The sequence below is a fragment of the Arvicola amphibius genome, chromosome 6 (genome assembly GCF_903992535.2).
Source record: "Arvicola amphibius chromosome 6, mArvAmp1.2, whole genome shotgun sequence".
NCBI lineage: Eukaryota > Metazoa > Chordata > Mammalia > Rodentia > Cricetidae > Arvicola > Arvicola amphibius.
This window is the reverse complement of record NC_052052.2, coordinates 62,767,310-62,785,550: the sequence shown is the minus strand read 5'-3', so window position 1 is coordinate 62,785,550 and position 18,241 is coordinate 62,767,310. Positions and strand designations below refer to the sequence as shown.

Below are 18,241 nucleotides of genomic sequence, written 5' to 3'. Positions count from 1 at the left end.
GCCAGTGATTCCATTTTAATAGACAAAGATGACAGATAACAGATAAACATTTATTATATGGAATCCTTATTATTTATTAAGAATGCTATTCTACTACTTTTTTTTTTTTACCCAAAGTTCACATACCTTCCATTTCTTTGATGGTAGAAATAAGGAAAGGCTCACCAGGTTACTGTAATTATCAATTATATAGTATCCCAACTAGTTCACATGAAAAGAATTTCAATTTATATTTACAAGTTGTAAAGCCCCTGACTTCAGTTTTTCTTTATGCCAGTATATCTCTTAAATGCAACATAACAATTAAATTTCATGTGTCACTTTAAGGGCAGAGGTAAATATGAATGGCACAACCTTATCAGTGAAACCCTATAGATATATCGGCACAAGACTGCTGTATGGAAAATAACTGTTTCCTCAAGCATCTTGCTTATACTTCACAGTTCTTTTAAGGATAATCACACCTAGTAATTTTATAGCAGGGCACTCATCACTAGTATCTGTTGGTGAATCACACAACACAAATTTAAGCACATTTTGATATTTGCAGTAGATAGTCTATTTTCTGACCAATGGAATAAAGTTTGTTAACTGACGCCTTTGCTCTGCATACAGGAGTAAATGGCAGACTGCATCCCTACCCGGCACTTTTTAATCAGGTCAGTGGATATAAACAGGACTATTTTTAGTGTGCCACATCACTGGGTAAAAATCCATCATGCTATAGAATTCCTAACTAGAATAGCAAATATGGTCTAATGAGCACTGGTGAATTGTTTGTACATACAGACTTGGAATCAGAATCTTTCATTCATTATGTGGAATATGTGAAACTGATCCAAACAACTGGGAAAAACAACATCAAAATAGGTATTCATACATGCATATTACACATGCATACTATGCACAGTGGGAGAGGTGGTAGTTTTAATGCAATTTTGTTTGCAGTTTTGAGAGTGATAGCTTGCCTGTGACAGACACCTCCTAAGAAGGTGCCTGACTAGAAGAGCGCTGCTAGCACTGAGCGGACACTATAGCTGACACTGTGGTAGTGAAGAACGGGAAGTCCACGCAGGCAAGTGACGGTGCTTCCCTGAGCTTACTACTGCACACCTCCTGTATCCCTAACAGGACCTCAGTGGGGCTAAGGACGACACTGCTTCCTTAGCAGGTAATCTAGAATTCTTTCAGTAGTTCTTCTCAATTAGCAGTAATAATAATTTACTAATAGAGTTTGGTAGAAAAATTTTTAATTAAAACAAGTTTACACAATTGACACTTATGGCTTAACTAGAATAATTTTCATTCAAGCTAAAAATGTACTAAGGACAAAACAGAAGAGTGGTGTATATAATGTACAGCATTTGCCCAAAACAGTAGTTCATTTCAATAAGAGCAAAAGTTCAATTATTGAATAATTCAAAGTCCTTTACATAAGTGAAAATAATTATGAGACGTCAAGGTCATATATAAACATAACACACAAAACACTGCTTTTAAGTCACTTTCCCATTAAAATTTCAAAGCATAGTGATGAACCTTTCTTCCTATTGGAAACCAATGATGGCGTGATTACTCAGAATACCTTTGAAATGTTATTCCTTAGCAGACCCTGATGGTCTATTTGTGTTTATGGATTATCTACTTACTGTCTTGGAGCAACTGATGTTTCTACCTTTTATTTTTGTAATCTTGTGATGTCTGATGATACAGAAACTAAATACAAATCCCATTAGTTTTCTTATTTACCACTTAATAAGCATCATAGACTGATTACAATTTAAAAACACACACATACCTCAATGGGCGTGACCTTCTTAATGAGTGTGATATTAAAAACAAACTAGTTTTAGGTTTTTGTGATTAGTAACTGTAAAGGATTGTATATGAAGTTCCTCTATATACCCAAACTGTTCTCTTTAATTCTGACTCCACTGAATTTGCAGCCCTGAAACTAAATTACTTTCAAAAGTCATCAAATTTGTATCTCCTAGTTGGACATGTAGGTGTCACACAGACCATACATTATTAGGAAGAGGCAAGCTAATGCAGCACAATAGACTGAGGTTACATTAACGTCTGAGAAAAGGGAGGGAGTACTTAGAAGTAACATTCATTTTATCAACCATAAAAATGCTCAACTTCTAAAAAACCCACAAACAGTGAAAAGACAGTCTGGTAAATCCAAGATTTGTAAAAACTATGCACAAAACCCACGTTATTTGGGAGAACGATTTATACAAGTAGCAGTTTTAAAATGTAACTGGCCTACTACCAATTACATGTGCGCACACACACACTAACTGAGATACACTAGTCACGACTATAAAGCAGGTCAGCCTTTCTAAGTAGGTTTCCCTCACACTTGAACTGGATGATGGAACTGTTAATACTGCACACGGAAAATTAGCAATAAGTTTTACTTTTACACAAACATAAAGGGATTTTTCTTCCCCCAAACTACTTAAACATCAAAACCTATACTTATAAAAAATTTAATCCTTTCAGTCAGCAGCCTAAGTATTTCAGATGAAGCCACTCACAACAGACTTCACATATTCATTACACCCCACGTCTGCCAATCTAGTTATCTAGTGGTGACTCCTTCAGAGATAGTTCGGCTTCTCTTTCTTCTCCGGGTGATCTAAAATAAAAGGAAAAAAAGAAAGGTGTCACAAGTATTGGGTTTTTTTTTTCTCTTGAGGGAAAAAAAGCTTTAATTCTTATTTTTAAAAAAATCACAAACACTTCTAGAACATGTATGTTGCTAAAGAAATACACAGATCTGGTGAGATAACCCAAGGAGGCATCCGAGATCTGGCACTAAATTTAAGATGAATTTTATTTAAACAGAATTTGTATCTGTGATGACAACATAAAATAAGAACTAGACAAATACAGGTCTATAGGTACTTTACAAAGTACCTACTTAACATATCAAGGTTCAAAGAAAAACTGTTTTCTTTCAGAGTTCCTACTGAGATCCATTTTCCTGAGTAAATATAGGGGCAGTAATTATATAACCTGTAATCCCAAACAGACTGTCTGAGTAACTGCTATAAGTTCAAGGCTGACCTGCACAACGTAGGGAGATCCTATCTCAATAAATCTTTTGGGGGTCTTGGGGTGAGACAGGGTCTCGCTATGTAGCCTTCTATTTGTTGGTGCTAGAGACTGTACTCAGCCTGCCTTAGTACTTAACACCCACCCTTCTTCCTCTTGTCTTTTCCCTTAAAAAAATTAGTGCTCTTTCTACATAGTCCTCTGCACACCATAAGCCGACATCAGGTTTCATTATAGATGGTTGTGGGACCTTTATAAGAACAGCCAGTTCTCTTAACCACTGAGCCACTTCTTCAGTCCCTCCTGCCGTTTTGATTCACAATTTAATAAGACTGATATAGTGGACCATCAAAGCACTCTAGAGGCAGACTTCTCTATGTGTTCAAGACTAGCCTAGTCTACACAGCAACTTCCATGACAGCCAGGAAACACAAAATACACAGTGAGACCGTGTCTAAAAGGGGTGTGTAGGGAAAGGAAGTGTTAAACAAAAATCTTTTTTTTTTTTTTTAGTCATTGAGCATAGAGCTCAGTGATATAGTATTTCCCCAGCATATTTAGCCAGGTGGTAGTTACATACACCTTTAATCCCAGCACTTGGGAGGCAGAGGCAGGCATCTGAGCTTGAGGCCAGCCTGGTTTACAGAACGAGTTCCAGGATTAAAAAAAAAAAAAAAGAAAGAAAAACTGTATAAGCCAAGCACAATGGTACAACTCTGTAGTCCCGACAACTGGGAAAGCCAAGGCAGGAGAATCTCTAGAGCTCAGGCGTTTGAAGCCAGACTCAGCAAAAAAGCAAGACCCTTAAGACCCTTCAAGAACTTCTTTCTATTATTTTATGTATGAGTTTTCTTCCTGAACATATGTCTGTGTACCATGTGAGTGTCTGGTGCCAACAAGGTCAGGAAGGGTAGGAAATCATCTGGAACTGGAGTTAAGACAGTTCTGAGCTGCTTTATATATGTGGGTGCTGGGAATCAAACCAAGTCCTCTGAAGAGCAGCCCGTGCTCTTAACATTGGAGCCATCATCTCTCCAGCCTTACTTTCAAAAGGCCATTACTCTTCTCACTGCCCTTACGTTTTCTTACTGCCAGCCTCATGGCTGTCTTTGCTTTCTTCGTTACTGTCACCATTATGTTGTGGATGACTACTGTCTTGAGCGTCAGATCCTCCATTTAAGGTCTTTGAACCTTTAGAATACAAAAACTGTTAGCACATACAAAATAATACATTAAATTATCCTAGTATCCTAGATGTTCTGTTCCTAACACTTCAACCTTTTGATGAATTTTAGGATTAGGTCTGATGTCATTTCAAAGAAGATGAATGAAAAGATATACTATTAACTTGTATCATTCAAAGTCTAGAGTAGGTTTGTTGTTTTTAAAGTGTACAGATGACTTGAATTACTAATCTCATCACATTACATCTGGAATACTGTAACTGGCAGAACTTTTTAGTCACTAGCATGCATGTAGCTTTTTGGGGGGAATAATTAAATTTTGTATTTATAGTATTTTAGAGCATAAAGTACTCAAACTAATGTGACTAGGCATTTTTCTGAAAACTTACTAATAAATATCTAAGGGAATCTAATGAGTATAAAAGTTTTTTTGGTTGTTGTTTTGTTTTAAAAGATTGGTTTTTGCCACAAGTATATGCCAGTTATGGTGTTTTGTCGTGGGATTGGAGGGCAGATAGTAGTGTTCTAGTCTTAGAATCCTCTGTAGGTAAATTCTGAACTACAATGTATTGTAGTTCTGAACTACAGCATGTATGAAATTTATTTTTAAATTTACTTGGGTGGGCAAAAGGCTACACAGGATGGAGATTTTATATATATATATATATATATATATCACTCATTTACCTAACCATTTGGAGCCAGCAGTGTTTTAGATATCTTGATTATAAGACTCAATTTCGTATGTATCTTAAACACATTGCCTCAAGACAATTTTATGCATTGGCACATCAAAACAAGGTGTGTTGGCCATCTGTTTGGACAGTCTGTGATTGACTGTCAGCACTCTATTCCTGACTCCATTTAGATGATACTATTTTCTTTTAACACAGTAAAATACCACTTATATCCACATATAGCCACTTAACAATTTAAAGATATATTACTTAACACAGCGTACAACATGCTTAGGGTAACTAACACTGAAAACCTGTTGGCATTATCAGAAACAAGCAACATCTTTGGCTCCAACAACTCTGGTTCTGTGCCTACTGTATATTGTATTTTTTGGCAAAAGCAAATGAGAGAAAATGGGTTGGTTCTCTAGAAGACATTCTTTCCCCGAAACTAAACTGTCATTAACAATGGTTTTGTTACAAGTATTACTGCTCTAGTCCTTCAAAACACCCAACATAACATTTTTACCAGGTTGTGTACAAGTACTGTCTGTGTTAAACATTTCAGCTGTTTCAATATACAATGCAACCTCATTGCTGATACAGGTTTCAATAGCCACCTTTTCTAACACATGTAACAAAACCATTTACAAAAGCAGTGCTGGCAAGTAACTGAGAGAGGGAAACCCAGCATTAAGTTATTACATACCTGTTTGTTCCTTTTCTAGCTTTTTGTTTGGCCCTTTTTTCCCTTGATCTTTGGTTTTATTTGCTTCCTCATGCTGTCTTTGTTCAGCAAGAGATTTGTTCAGCACTTGGGTGATAACTGAATCTCCTTCACCAACCAAAAACATATTCTTAAACTTGTTATATAACATTGTAGACTTTTCCATAATAACTTGACTAACTTTGAACCGCCGTATCTGAGAAAACAATAGTCATGATTATCTTTCCTAATTGATTTACTTATACTTTCTTTAAAAATGAAGAACTGAGAAAAGATTTACAGGTCGTCAAACCACTTACTTTTTTCAATGTTGTGATCATCTCTGTGTGTTTCTGAGCTTGTTGCATTGTTACCTGAAGTGAAGCAAGTTCATCCAGTGCCTCAATGCATCTGTTCACATCCTTCATGACAAAACAGCAATTTCATAACTGTTAATTACCAAAACATCTACATAATCTACTTCTGAAGATTTTTTAAAGCTCTTAAGGTGATAGGCACGAAATGGCCAGGTATTGTTCCCTTAATCTTTAAAAACTTACACCCTTAAGTCATGTGAGAAAATATTTAAAGCTATTAAAGCAGTGTATTTTAAATGAGGTTAAACACTTACTAGATTATCAATTTTGAGTGAATTTTTAATTTCAGCATGTATCCTTTGAAGTCGAGAATCCATTGATGTTTCTATAAATTGAAATATGTGAAAAACAGTAAATAGTTTTTCCCCACACCGTATCTCTGTACAGTCTAACAAATGTTTTTTTAGTAGTCTTTAAGAAGCCCATTATAGATGAATAGTCTAAGAAGTTACCTACTAAATTTAATATATGGTCTGGAGAAGAAACATGCAGCATAAAAGCACAAAAATACCACTGAGCTGCATTTGTTTCTAAACTCCTGTCTCAAATGATGACCTCCTACATGTCAGCTCTTAACTTGTTTTACCTCACTCATTTAACTGCAAGGTATTTATCAAAATGGGTAAACTTCCAGTGCTTTAGCAGGGTTGCAAAACTGGCCGTTAAGCATTAAAATACAAAGACATTAGCAAGTTCACTTTAATTGCTTAAAATGCAATTTAACATAGATTCCATCAGACTTGAAAAGGTATATTTGTAGAATATAAAAACATGGGATGGAACTGCAAAAATTACTCTTAAATTATTAAAAGTCTCTTAATCTGTTTACTTTGGTTTTTTAAGTCAGGGTCTCAGTTTGTATCCCTGGTTGCCCTGGAACTTCTGGTTCTCCTGGCTATGCTTCCTTAAGTGATTACAGGAATGTGCCATCATACCCAGCTTACATAAACTTTCTATGTGTGATTTTGTATCTTAGAAAGTAAAATAACTAACCTCGCTTCTTCTCCACTTTCTTAACTTCTGGCTTCTTTCCTTCATCTTTATTCTGCCTATCAAATGTTAACACAAAATATTTCAAAACACTGGAACTTTGTGACTTAGGTTAGCAGACGCCCATATTCCCCTATGTAAAGGTTTAAAAAAATGTTCCTTAAAAATAGTAAATCAGCCTATAACACAGGACACTGACTAGTTTCTAAAACTATGCAGTTTTACATCATTAGCATAAATACAGGCAAAACTCAAACATGCTAATTTAGTTTTTCAGAGATAATCATAGTATGACTTTGAAGCAGTCACAGTGAAATGTGACGCTAAAAATCTAATTTCAAGATCACTGGCCAAACAAGCCACAATGGGAAAAGAACACCTATAAATGCTTAATGGATTTTTAGTCATCTTCTTTTCCTATAATTACTTTTTTAAAGCATATTATAAAGTAGACCAATTTAGTTGTTCCCCACATCTCCAAAGGGCAGGTAAATCAAAGGACGTTGAGATTAACTTCAATGGTGATTAGATCTGCTTTAAACTGATTATATGGACTGTCTTTTAAAACTGGAGAGGGAGCCATTGTTAATCAAGCTAAATGACATCCACTGTTATTCACAAACCATCTCAAATGAAAAATAACCATGTTGCTAATATTAACAAAAATAACCTTTTAAATTAGAAATTTTAATCTCTAGTACCTTGGCTTGGTGTTCAGGCCCTATTATGAACCAATTAAAATAGACAAGAACAAAAAAATACCTAAAAATCACATTTTTTTTAAAAAAAACTTTATTTTAAAATTTTGGTTACAGTTTCATTTTTTTTTTACTTAACAAGTCTAATGTTTAATCTCTCAGGATTAAAAAGAAAAAAACAAGACTAAAGAATTTAACAACGAAAGAATGTCAAGGAAAGGGCACAACTGCCCCATTTTTCAAGAACGTAATAGCTATTCCAGTTTAACACCTAGCTTCAAAACAAGATGAGTTTTCATATTTTCTAAATGAAATAATGTACAACCACCGTCTTCTTCATCTATGTTTGTTATAACTTTCAAACACAAAGCTTCATTTTAAGCTTGGTTTAAAAAAAAACAGGAATGATGGCCAACCTTAATATGTAGTGTGCACCTTACAGGATATTTTGTTAACAATCATGACACAGTTAATAATGCCATTAATAATGAAGTCCTCAATTTAGAATCGAACATTTCTTCCATCAAGGGGGGGAGGGGAAATTCAGTCCAATGAGTCTGTCTCAAGATCTTCATCGCTTGTATGCTCCACTTGTATTCTCTTTTCAGTTACTGGATTAATGCTTTGAGCCCAAAATGAGATATATTTTTTTATTACTGTAGATTACATGTTGTTTGGCTGGGAATACAATACAATAAACTTTATTTTGCATAATGCATTTCACACAAGTTGCATCTGAAATGCTTTACAGAGCAAAACTGTCCAAGTACAAAGTTTTGTAATAACAGGAGAAGGAAAGAAAACACAAATATTAGAATTTGAGAAAGTTACATTGGAGGACATTCAAAAGAAACTGAAATACAAAAAGATATCTTGAGATTCTGAAGAAGGATTGGGCTAGATTTACTAAGCAACAACTAATTTATGTCTTAAGTCTGGGAGTTAAAAGCAACAACAGTCACAGTTATTCAGGGGAGAGAAAGGACAGGAGTAACGGCATTTACAGATGTGCCCACGGGCTGGCATTTTAATCACTTTTAAACTCAAGCAGCTAAACTGCTCTGTATCCTCCAAAAAGCTACAGAATCAGAGACAATATATCTATAAAGATGTTCAGCTTGCAGATGCATCATAAAGGCAAAAGAAAATGGTTTTTAGTAGTTGCCACACTGTCTTACCTACAATGTTTTCAAATCAACTCACTAGCGAAAAAAGCCCAATTTTCAACACTATAAAGTGTCGGTCTAAAAGAGTCTAATGATAAACTAGGAAACAACTATATAATAAAGACATGAAGTCTAATTATCATAGCAATCACTATTCCTTGTTCTGCTAAAATAATGGTATACAATAAAGGAGGAAGAAATTCCTCATGGAAAACGTCTATTGTTTCCATGTGTCAAAATGTAATTCAAACACCAACTGCAAGTCCTGCCAGCCTTTGGGTTTACTTTCATCGGCTTCCTGCTTTCCAACTGTGCTTTTGTTATTTTTACTAATTTTTATACAGGCCTGCTGGTGGTACAACAAATACAAATATTTACTGCGTTCTTTCTCCACCACTATTTCCGTCATTCTGTGTTTCACATGTTATACAGATAAAGAGGAGAGAGTGCTCTGTAAAGGGCTAACAGTTCCTCGCTGCACTTCACCTGAAGTTACAGACAGTCAAGGAGGATCACCTCAGTGCATTTCATCCTCCAAGAAAGGAACAGCCTGAAACAGCACATACGGAACACTTTTCTAATATGGAAAGTTGCTTCAAAAGGTTTCATCAAGTCTGGAAAATGAGAGTGTACTTAAAATCTTTCATACTGCTCTTTAAAAAAAAAAAAGCTTAAGATTTATAGAACTAAAAAGACTACTTACTGCTCAGTTTCCATTTGTTCCTCCTGCTTGCGTTTCCGCTCTGTGGCTTCCTTCTCATGTTGGCCTTTCAGCATATTCCTCCTGTGAGCGGTCTGGAAGTTTCTTCCACCCTTTCTCTTCTGTTTGAGAATTAGGATGGATTTAGTTTACTCCCACTGACTGATTGCAATCTTGGTAGATAGCAAGCAACTACCCAGCATGTGCTGGCTCTTCTCCGTCTGTGGAAGTGAGCCTACTACCACCCTGTAGCAGTGAGCTTGTGACTGAAAGGATGTTGACCTGTCTGCCTCCAATCATTTTAACTTGAACACTCTGAAGTTACTGAATTACCACTGAATTTGAGCAGGGTATGGTAGCACGAACCTTTAATCTCATCACTTGGGAGACAGAGGCAGGTGGGTCACTGTCCAGGTTCAGACCCTATCTTAAAACCATTCCTTCCCCTGAAAATTAGAAACTTGGTTTCTAAAATATTCAGATAAATGAGATATTAAAGCCCATATAAACACTTCAGGTCTATTAATCAAAATTTCTATTTTTTTCATAAAAAGATATACCTAATAAGATGTAATAGCATCCAAATAAAATTACATTTTATTTAAAAAATGTAAGATAGGAAAAGCTTAAAATTTCATGTATAAATAAATACACCTCTTGTGTCTTTGCTGATCAGGGTCATCTATCTACACCTCTGTTTACATGTTTACATAGCTGGTTTAATAGAAGTAAGTAATTTCTAAAAATTATAAGGGCAAGATAAATTCAAAGTTTCAAATAAGCCTTTTATATTAACTAATAGAATTCTATTAGAAAACATAAAGATACCCATGTAAACTTATACAAAAATTAATGCTTGCAGCATAAGAATTATACTAGGTATTAAGAAGCAAGAAAGTCTGTGAGTTTGAAGACAGCCTGATCAACAGAGCAAGTTCCAGGACAGCCAGGGATACACAGAGAAACCCTGTCTCAACATGTCCATACTCCCACATACCCCTAACTCACATAACAGCCATTCAAAAAATATTAACCTGAGGTAAAAGACGCTAGGGAGATTGTTCATCAGTTAAGGTTCCTGGTATGCAAGCAAGAAGACCAGAGTCTGTATTCCCAAAACTAAAAATTCCAGATAACTACAGTGGCTCATCTATAATTACAGTCTTGTAGGCAAATACAAGTGATCTCTAGAGCAAACTGGCTACACCAAGATTAGGCACATGGGGAGCTTTGGGTTTGCTTGAGAAACACTTCTTAATCAGTCAGGTCAAGAGCAACTGAGAAAGATTACCCAAGTGTACATGCAAACCATACAAATTACACACAAAAAGTGCAAAAGAGGAGGTCATCTGATGTTGCTGGTGTGGTTATTTGTATACACACACTATATAATGGTAGGGAGGTCTGAATGTGATTTTCTACCTTTTCACCTTCTTGATCATCTTCGTCTTCTGAATCAGAGGTTGATGTAACCCCTGGTTTTGCTACATTTTTCCGTTTAGATTCAACTTCTTTCTTGCCCTCTTTCTTATCTGGTTCTTTTCTTGGCTTATCCTCTTCCTTTGGACCTTCTTCTTCCTTTTTAAGCTGCTTTTTAGGTTGTTTTTCCTCTGGTCCCTTTTTTTTACTTTTGTCTTCATCAATAACCCTATGTTAGAACACAAAAATAGATGAACTTTTATGTATTCATTTATATTTTTCTTTTTTGAAAGATTTATTTTTATTTATTCATGTATATGTATATCTGGAGGTATGCACTCTTAAACTGCTGAGTGATCTATTCAGCCTTCATTTATACTCATTTACCAAACAAGTATTTCAAGGGAAAAATCATTGCAAATGTGTATGTAAAATAAAATCTAAAACATAAAAGACAGTATATACTATCCTATCATAAAATGAATTTCTACAGCAAATATTACAAGATACAAAATTATGGTGGCACCACATCAATAAAAATAATCTTTCCCAGTTTTCCAAGTTGCTTTTAACATAATTCGTTTTAATAGATTTTATTCTCCCAGAGGACCCAAGTTCAATTTTCAGCACCCACATGGCAGCTCACAACTGTAACTCCAGATCCAGGGAATCTGATACCCTCACACAGAAATACATGCAGACAAAACACCAATGTACATAAAAAAAATAAAGTTGTTCTAGAAATAGTCATTTGAAAGGACTAAAAAGCATATAATGGTAAATATCTGACCAGCTACTTTTATTAAGCAAATAATCATAGAAAACATGAAAATCACAGGCTTCTTGTGGAATGACTGTAAACAAATTGCCACTGTTTTAACTGGAAAGTAAAAATTATATATATTAAATACATATATACGTGTAAGCCATTTCAACATGAGTTGCTCAATCAAACTATTTAACACAAGCATTTAAGAACCTTTAAAATCAATTTTCTTTGCAATTTCAAGTACATTAACTGCTATTATTTCTATGTTTCATTTTTTTAAAGAGACAAAAGTTTTTCTGTTACCCATGCTGGCTCCAAATGACAAATGGACAACCAAATATACAATCAATATTTTTTTTTTCTAAAAACAGTCTCTCTGTGTAGCCCTGGCTAGCCTTAAACTCCCAGAGATCCACTTGTCTCTGCCCGCCAAGTGCTGGGATTAAAATCATGTGCCACAATGGCCCTGCTTAGTTAATCCATTCTTAATTGAGTTTTCTCTACAAAACCTTTAGATAGTCATCATTTCCTAAATATAATATTCCTTTTTTTTTCTCCAAAAAAAGCCAAAGTGAAGGATTTATGAGAAAAGATGACAGAAAAAAAAAAAACCCACTTCTTTGGTAACTAAATATTTCCTATTTTAAAGAACTTATTACACAGAACAGAAAAAGCTCTGTGGACACACTGCTTTAGCTACAATCTACCCAGACATTTCTTCAGCAATCTTCCCTGCCCAATTTCCCCTTTTAGTCTACATTACTAAAGTTTATGTTATCATACACCAAAGAAAAAGCTTTACTCAAACAACCAGATTTTCAATTAAGAAATCTTTCCTGGCCGGGCGGTGGTGGCGCACGCCTTTAATCCCAGCTCTCGGGAGGCAGAGGCAGGTGGATCTCTGTGAGTTTGAGACCAGCCTGGTCTACCAGAGCTAGTTCCAGGACAGGCTCCAAAGCTACAGAGAAACTCTGTCTCGAAAAACAAAAAAAAACAAAAACAAAAAAAAAAAAAACTTTCCTGTTCACACAAATTCTTCACTCTCTACAATTTTCAGAAACAGAATAGCAATAGAAACAAGACAATAAAACTGTTAAAAACACAAATGTGTTTTCTACTAATTTACAAAGTAGAAATGAATTTTATATTAAAATATAAATATACAAAAATAACATAAAAATATAATGAGTTTTCTATTAAAAACTCACATGTCACTCTCCGAAGGACAGGGCTGTTTTACCACTTTAGGTCTGCCTCTTGGTTTTGGAGTCTTGACTTCAGTAGCTAGTTTTCATGTAGAAAAAAGATACAATTTCCCTTTTAAATACAAAGCTTATGTTGAATACAAATATTGCATGATATATAAAAGTATTCTTTAAGGGCTTAACTAGTCACACCATGCATCAAGAAAGTGAAAATTTTATTAACAGTAAATTTCCATTTGTCCTCATTATATTTCACAAATCAAAAACAGGAAGGAGTGGAGGAAGGGGAAACTGCAGTCAATATATAATGTATGAGAAGAGGGTAAATTTAAAGATATATACATATTTTTTTAAAGAGCATTTTTCATTGCTGTTTTAACAAAGTGTCATAAAACAGAAATAATCACTCATTCAGAAATCCTATTTCTATCACAATAGTTTATGTATACTTTGCATACATCTTTGGAACTCTGTATGAGTATTGTCCATACTTTATTACCACTAGTCTGCTCCATTGTAATACTATAAAATATATAAACAGATTTTAATGTCTCTCTTTCCCAATATGGCTTTTCCCCTTAACAGTTTTCAGTAAGGATCCTATAACGATGTAGGGGAAATGGCCCTGTTATGTTTCATTTTTAGTGTTCTACTACTCTGTATTATTTCCAAATTATTCATGAACAAATACTCTACCAGAATGCAGTCATTTGAAAGTGAAAAAATAAGTCCACTATTCAAAGTAGTTATTTTAAGCTCACCAGATTCATTTGGCAGTAGAAGCCAAGTCACAATTATTTCAAACTTAATAGCTGTCTCCAACAGAAACCATTTCTATCTCCTTTGATATTGTTATACAGTCTCACATATGCACGACATTTTCTCGAGGACACGTAGCACAAGCACATACAGTGGTACACCTGTGAGACTGCATGTCCTATTGGTACCACAGATAGCCCAGCTTGTGTAAGTACAGTCCTTTCTAATGACGAATTTCTCAGGCCTCATCTATATCCATGTTTAAAGTGATACATGACTGTCTTTCATCAACCTCTATCTTATTCCAAAATATTTGAGCCAGCAATGTTTTAATGGATTGGAATATAAACAACAAGCCAAAAAGTATTTAAGTATTAATGATCTACCTGCAGGTCGTCCTCTCTTAGGACTTGCTTTCAAGTTAGCAGAAGCTGTTGCTGCAGCCACCATTCCTGCTTCTTCAGTTTCCACTGGTTTTTCAGCCTGAATCACAAAAATTTAATTAACTTATTTAGCAAAGCCGTGCCAGTCTATAATAATAACAAATATCAAAATAATTTCTGTATGATTTTATTACTTTCAAACAATCAGTTTAAGAGTATCATCTCAGTTTTTTTAATAACCTTTTTAATATTTCCCATTTGAAAAAATAAGGCTAACATTTTTAATATAATAAGAGAACCAAAGTATAATGCAATTATGCCGTAACAAATATCATTGCTCTTTAATTCATTAATTTTGCTAATATACATATGCTTCATCTTCCAACTAAGATGGACATCTGAGGCTCTCCTATAGAAGTTACTTTTATTTTCTCATAGAAAGATTTCCAAACTACAAGGCTGGAAAGTTAATGAGTCCCAATGAGAATCAGTTATTAATGACTTATATAAGGATAAGAACCATATATTAGGTAGAAATAAAAACATGAGGAAACAGATGGCAGTTATAATTGCCTAACACATTCAATTGAAGGATGTAAGGACATTCAAAAGCCACTTCAACTTCAGTCTTAACTGTGCCAAAAAAGCAAGAATGTATCTAAACATGTAGAACCCAATTCAATTAATTAAAAAAAAATCAATATATTTACTTATGTTCCCAAGTAAGAAACAGCATTACTTTTACTTCTATTTGAAGGGAGTGGCAAAGAAATACAGCCCAGACCAGCCTTAAAAGCTCTTATCCTCCTGCTTCAGCCTCCCAAGTACTTTTGATTTCAGGCATCTGCGTGTAGGCCCAGCTCAATCTATCTTTTAATCAATGATGCCTAGGGATGATAAGAATATCCATCTCTAAGAATTAATGCATAATGTGCACTCAGACTATATTAAAACTGACCTAAAGTTACCCTTTGATTGTTATCTGAATAAAAACAAAAACTCTTGCGTTAGGAGCTAGGGTTAAGAGCGAGTCAGATCTCTATGTATGAGGCCAGCCTGATCTACAAAGCTACAAAGAGTTCCTGGACAGCCAGTGCTATCACACATAGAAACCCTGTCTCAAAAAAAAAAAAAAAAAAAAAAAAAAAAAAAAAAAAAAAAAAAAAAAAAAAAAAAAAAAAAAAAAAAAAAAAACCAAACAAAAAGCCAGGCGGTGGTGGCGCACACCTTTAATCCCAGCACTCGGGAGGCAGAGGCAGGTGGATCTCTGTGAGTTCGAGGCCAGCTGCCTGGTCTACAAGAGCTAGTTCCAGGACAGGCTCTAAAAAAGATGCAGAGAAACCCTGTCTTGAAAAACCAAAAACAGAAAACAATAAAAAAAAAAAAAAAAAAAAGAGATCATGCTGCCCTATTCTAAATACAATCCTACAATCCTGCAACCACATGTTAAGGAACCAGGTAAGAGTAAATCTGCAGGTCCCAAAGGTTAAACTCTCCTACTGATGACTTATAATAAGTCAAAGTTAGGTTCAAATAGATAAATCAGCTCTTCGGGGCAAAAAGAACTTATTCACTTACCCTTTCTGCATTTGGAAATAAGTCGAAAGCAAATAAGAATTACAGGTACGATGGATCATTTGAGAAGATACCAATAGACAGTAAGTGACATTCTTGAATAGTTAGACAATAAAAAAAGATTAACTCTAATACTAAACAAAGATTGGCTCTACCATGGATACATGTTTATGACTATTAATACAAAATCATCCAAGTAAAAGCCATTACTCTAGAAAATATTGAGCACAGAAAGGACTAATTCAGTTATTTAAAATATATGCAGGAATATCTTTAAAGTTCACATTCTAACTAGATTTTATTTATAACTTTACTTTCTGACTGAAACTTCTTTCTCATTATTATCCTGACTTTCAACTGTACTATCTTTTGTCTTTCCCAAAGTAATCCCACAGGCATCGTGGACCCACTATTCATGTCCCCTTTCCAAGACCACTGCATTCTCGCCCTGCTACACCTGTTTCACAAACCCTAAACAAAGATTACTAAGCTGATAAGCCCTAGCAGGCAGGATGGGATAGGGATACAAACATGAAATCATTTTCTGTATTTGAAGCTGGCATCTCAAATCTGTTGTTAATCCTATTAACTACTACAAGCCCTGAATAGCTAACATAAACCTTTAGCCGTTTATCCACTGAACCAAACTCTTGATCTAAACTAAATGGGGGAGAAGGAGAAAAAGAGCTAGAGAGAATTTCCTTGAGCCAAAGTGAACACATCTTTTCTTCAATCAATCCTTTCAAACTCTTTAACTACCAATTTTTCAGTTTCGCTAAGAAAAATGGTAAGATTTTTACTGTTATTTCACAATTTTATATATTTCACAATTTTATTTATATATGCAAATCCCTGATGCATTGTTATATTGTTTCTGTCATTTCTTGAGATTTCAAAAATGTATTAGCATTAAAAACTGCCCATCTGCTCCATCTCATTTCTGTCCTCAGCACTTACCTAAATGAAACTCAGAGCTCCTGAACAGGCTAATACCAAACATCTCACTGGATCCTTTGTACCGGGCACTATTGTTAACTTCCGTGTTCAAATTCCCTTCTCTGTTGCTTACAGACAACTTCTGGGGTTTCCTGATGTTTCTTTTAGTCACCATTTTGAAGAGGCACCTCCCCTTATCTCCATTATATCCCCTCCCAATTCTGGTTTCTGCATCTACCCCAGTAAACATTTTCTCTTCACCTCCTCTAACATCTTACCTTTATACCAGTGGTTGTATCTTTTCCTTCTTTTGTACTATTATCAGAGGTATCTTCACTGCAATTCCCATGAATTCTTTAGACCCCAATCCGGCATGTCTATGTCCATATGTAGTATACGGTCACTCAAGCAAACACCCTGGAGTCTTCCTACATTCTGCTCCATTCTACTTACCATTTATTTCATTCAGCTATCACTTAAACTTCCAAAAGTATTCTAAATTCTCTCACTAACAAAATAAATAAGTAACTTGATATAAGGCCTATGTCTTTGAAATTTAATGCTAACTCCTTAAAAGGCCTTTCTATGACCTATTCATACTTGGCCACTGTTACAATCCTCACCTTAACCATTATAGGCAATTTAAACAAATACCTGTTACATATCAAAGTTACATGCGCTTTATGCTAGTCTATTAGATATGTGAAGATACTGTCTTAAAGAGAACAATGCACATGCCTCAACTTAGAAACACTTAATTATGATGGACATATAACTCGGCAGTGGATGTCTTGTCCAGAATGTGCAAGCACTGGCTGAGTCCCAGCACCACACTACAAAAACATTCACTAGACAGGGTTTTGGGGATTCATTCAGTGGTAGAGTTTCTGTTTATAGCATGTTGACAGCCCCAGATTTGATCAACACAGAAAAAAAAGATTTAAATTGCTAACAAACCACCTATGCCTTAGGTAAGCCATACTGCTTTGCCAAATAACCTTACCTTGGTGCTGATGGCTACAACTTAATCAGCATGGTAGTTACTAAAGATAGGGTACCTGTGGCAATTTCATAAAATGATACAAAAACTGAAATCTGTCCCATCAACTGATGTATTCCATGCACACAATGTTTCTTTGTACTATGCAGTGATTGTTTTAATACTATACCAACAGACTTCTTTCAAGACTGCAGTCAACTTTCCTCAAAATCTACTGCTGCTTTATCAGCCATTGATATAATATCCTAAATCCTTTAGTGTCCTTTCAACATTTATAATATCTTCACCAGGGAGACTCTATCAAGAAACCACTCTCACTGCTCATCCACAGTGTTGACTTATTCGCAGGCATGAAATGTTCTCACTGTGATCTGCACACTTCCGCCACATCCCAGCACCTGGACCACCAGGCGCCCTGTCACTCAACACTGAGGAAGGAGTCTTTTTCTCCTGAGCAGTAGGACTCTGGTGGGATTAAAACACTCAACAAACCACGTTGTGAACAGCTGCCATCCAGAGTTTTTTGTTTCATTTATAACGAAGAGGCAGGGTTCATTTAGTTTAAGTCCTAAATTCCCTAGGGTTTTCAAAATGAGTTCCTATTAAGTCACAAGTAGTTCCAGACCCTAATGAT

General features: G+C 35.2%; 1 protein-coding gene across 5 annotated transcripts in view; it reads right to left on the bottom strand.

Moving 5' to 3' along the window:
• Positions 1–1,233: 1,233 nt before the first annotated feature.
• Positions 1,234–18,241, bottom strand: part of Psip1 (PC4 and SFRS1 interacting protein 1) — a 39,660-nt gene continuing 22,652 nt past the window's right edge. Inside the window, exons 7-16 of one of the 5 annotated variants that reach the window (XM_038332488.1) lie at positions 14,100–14,196; positions 12,958–13,033; positions 10,984–11,209; positions 9,565–9,683; positions 7,001–7,056; positions 6,262–6,332; positions 5,951–6,052; positions 5,634–5,847; positions 4,143–4,254; positions 1,234–2,644 (exon numbers count right to left, since the gene is read on the bottom strand). In XM_038332488.1, the coding sequence (XP_038188416.1) occupies positions 2,584–2,644; positions 4,143–4,254; positions 5,634–5,847; positions 5,951–6,052; positions 6,262–6,332; positions 7,001–7,056; positions 9,565–9,683; positions 10,984–11,209; positions 12,958–13,033; positions 14,100–14,196 (1,134 nt within the window). In that variant the 3' untranslated portion in view covers positions 1,234–2,583. The other 4 variants (XM_038332491.1, XM_038332489.1, XM_038332492.1 and 1 more) reach the window with 4 other exon arrangements.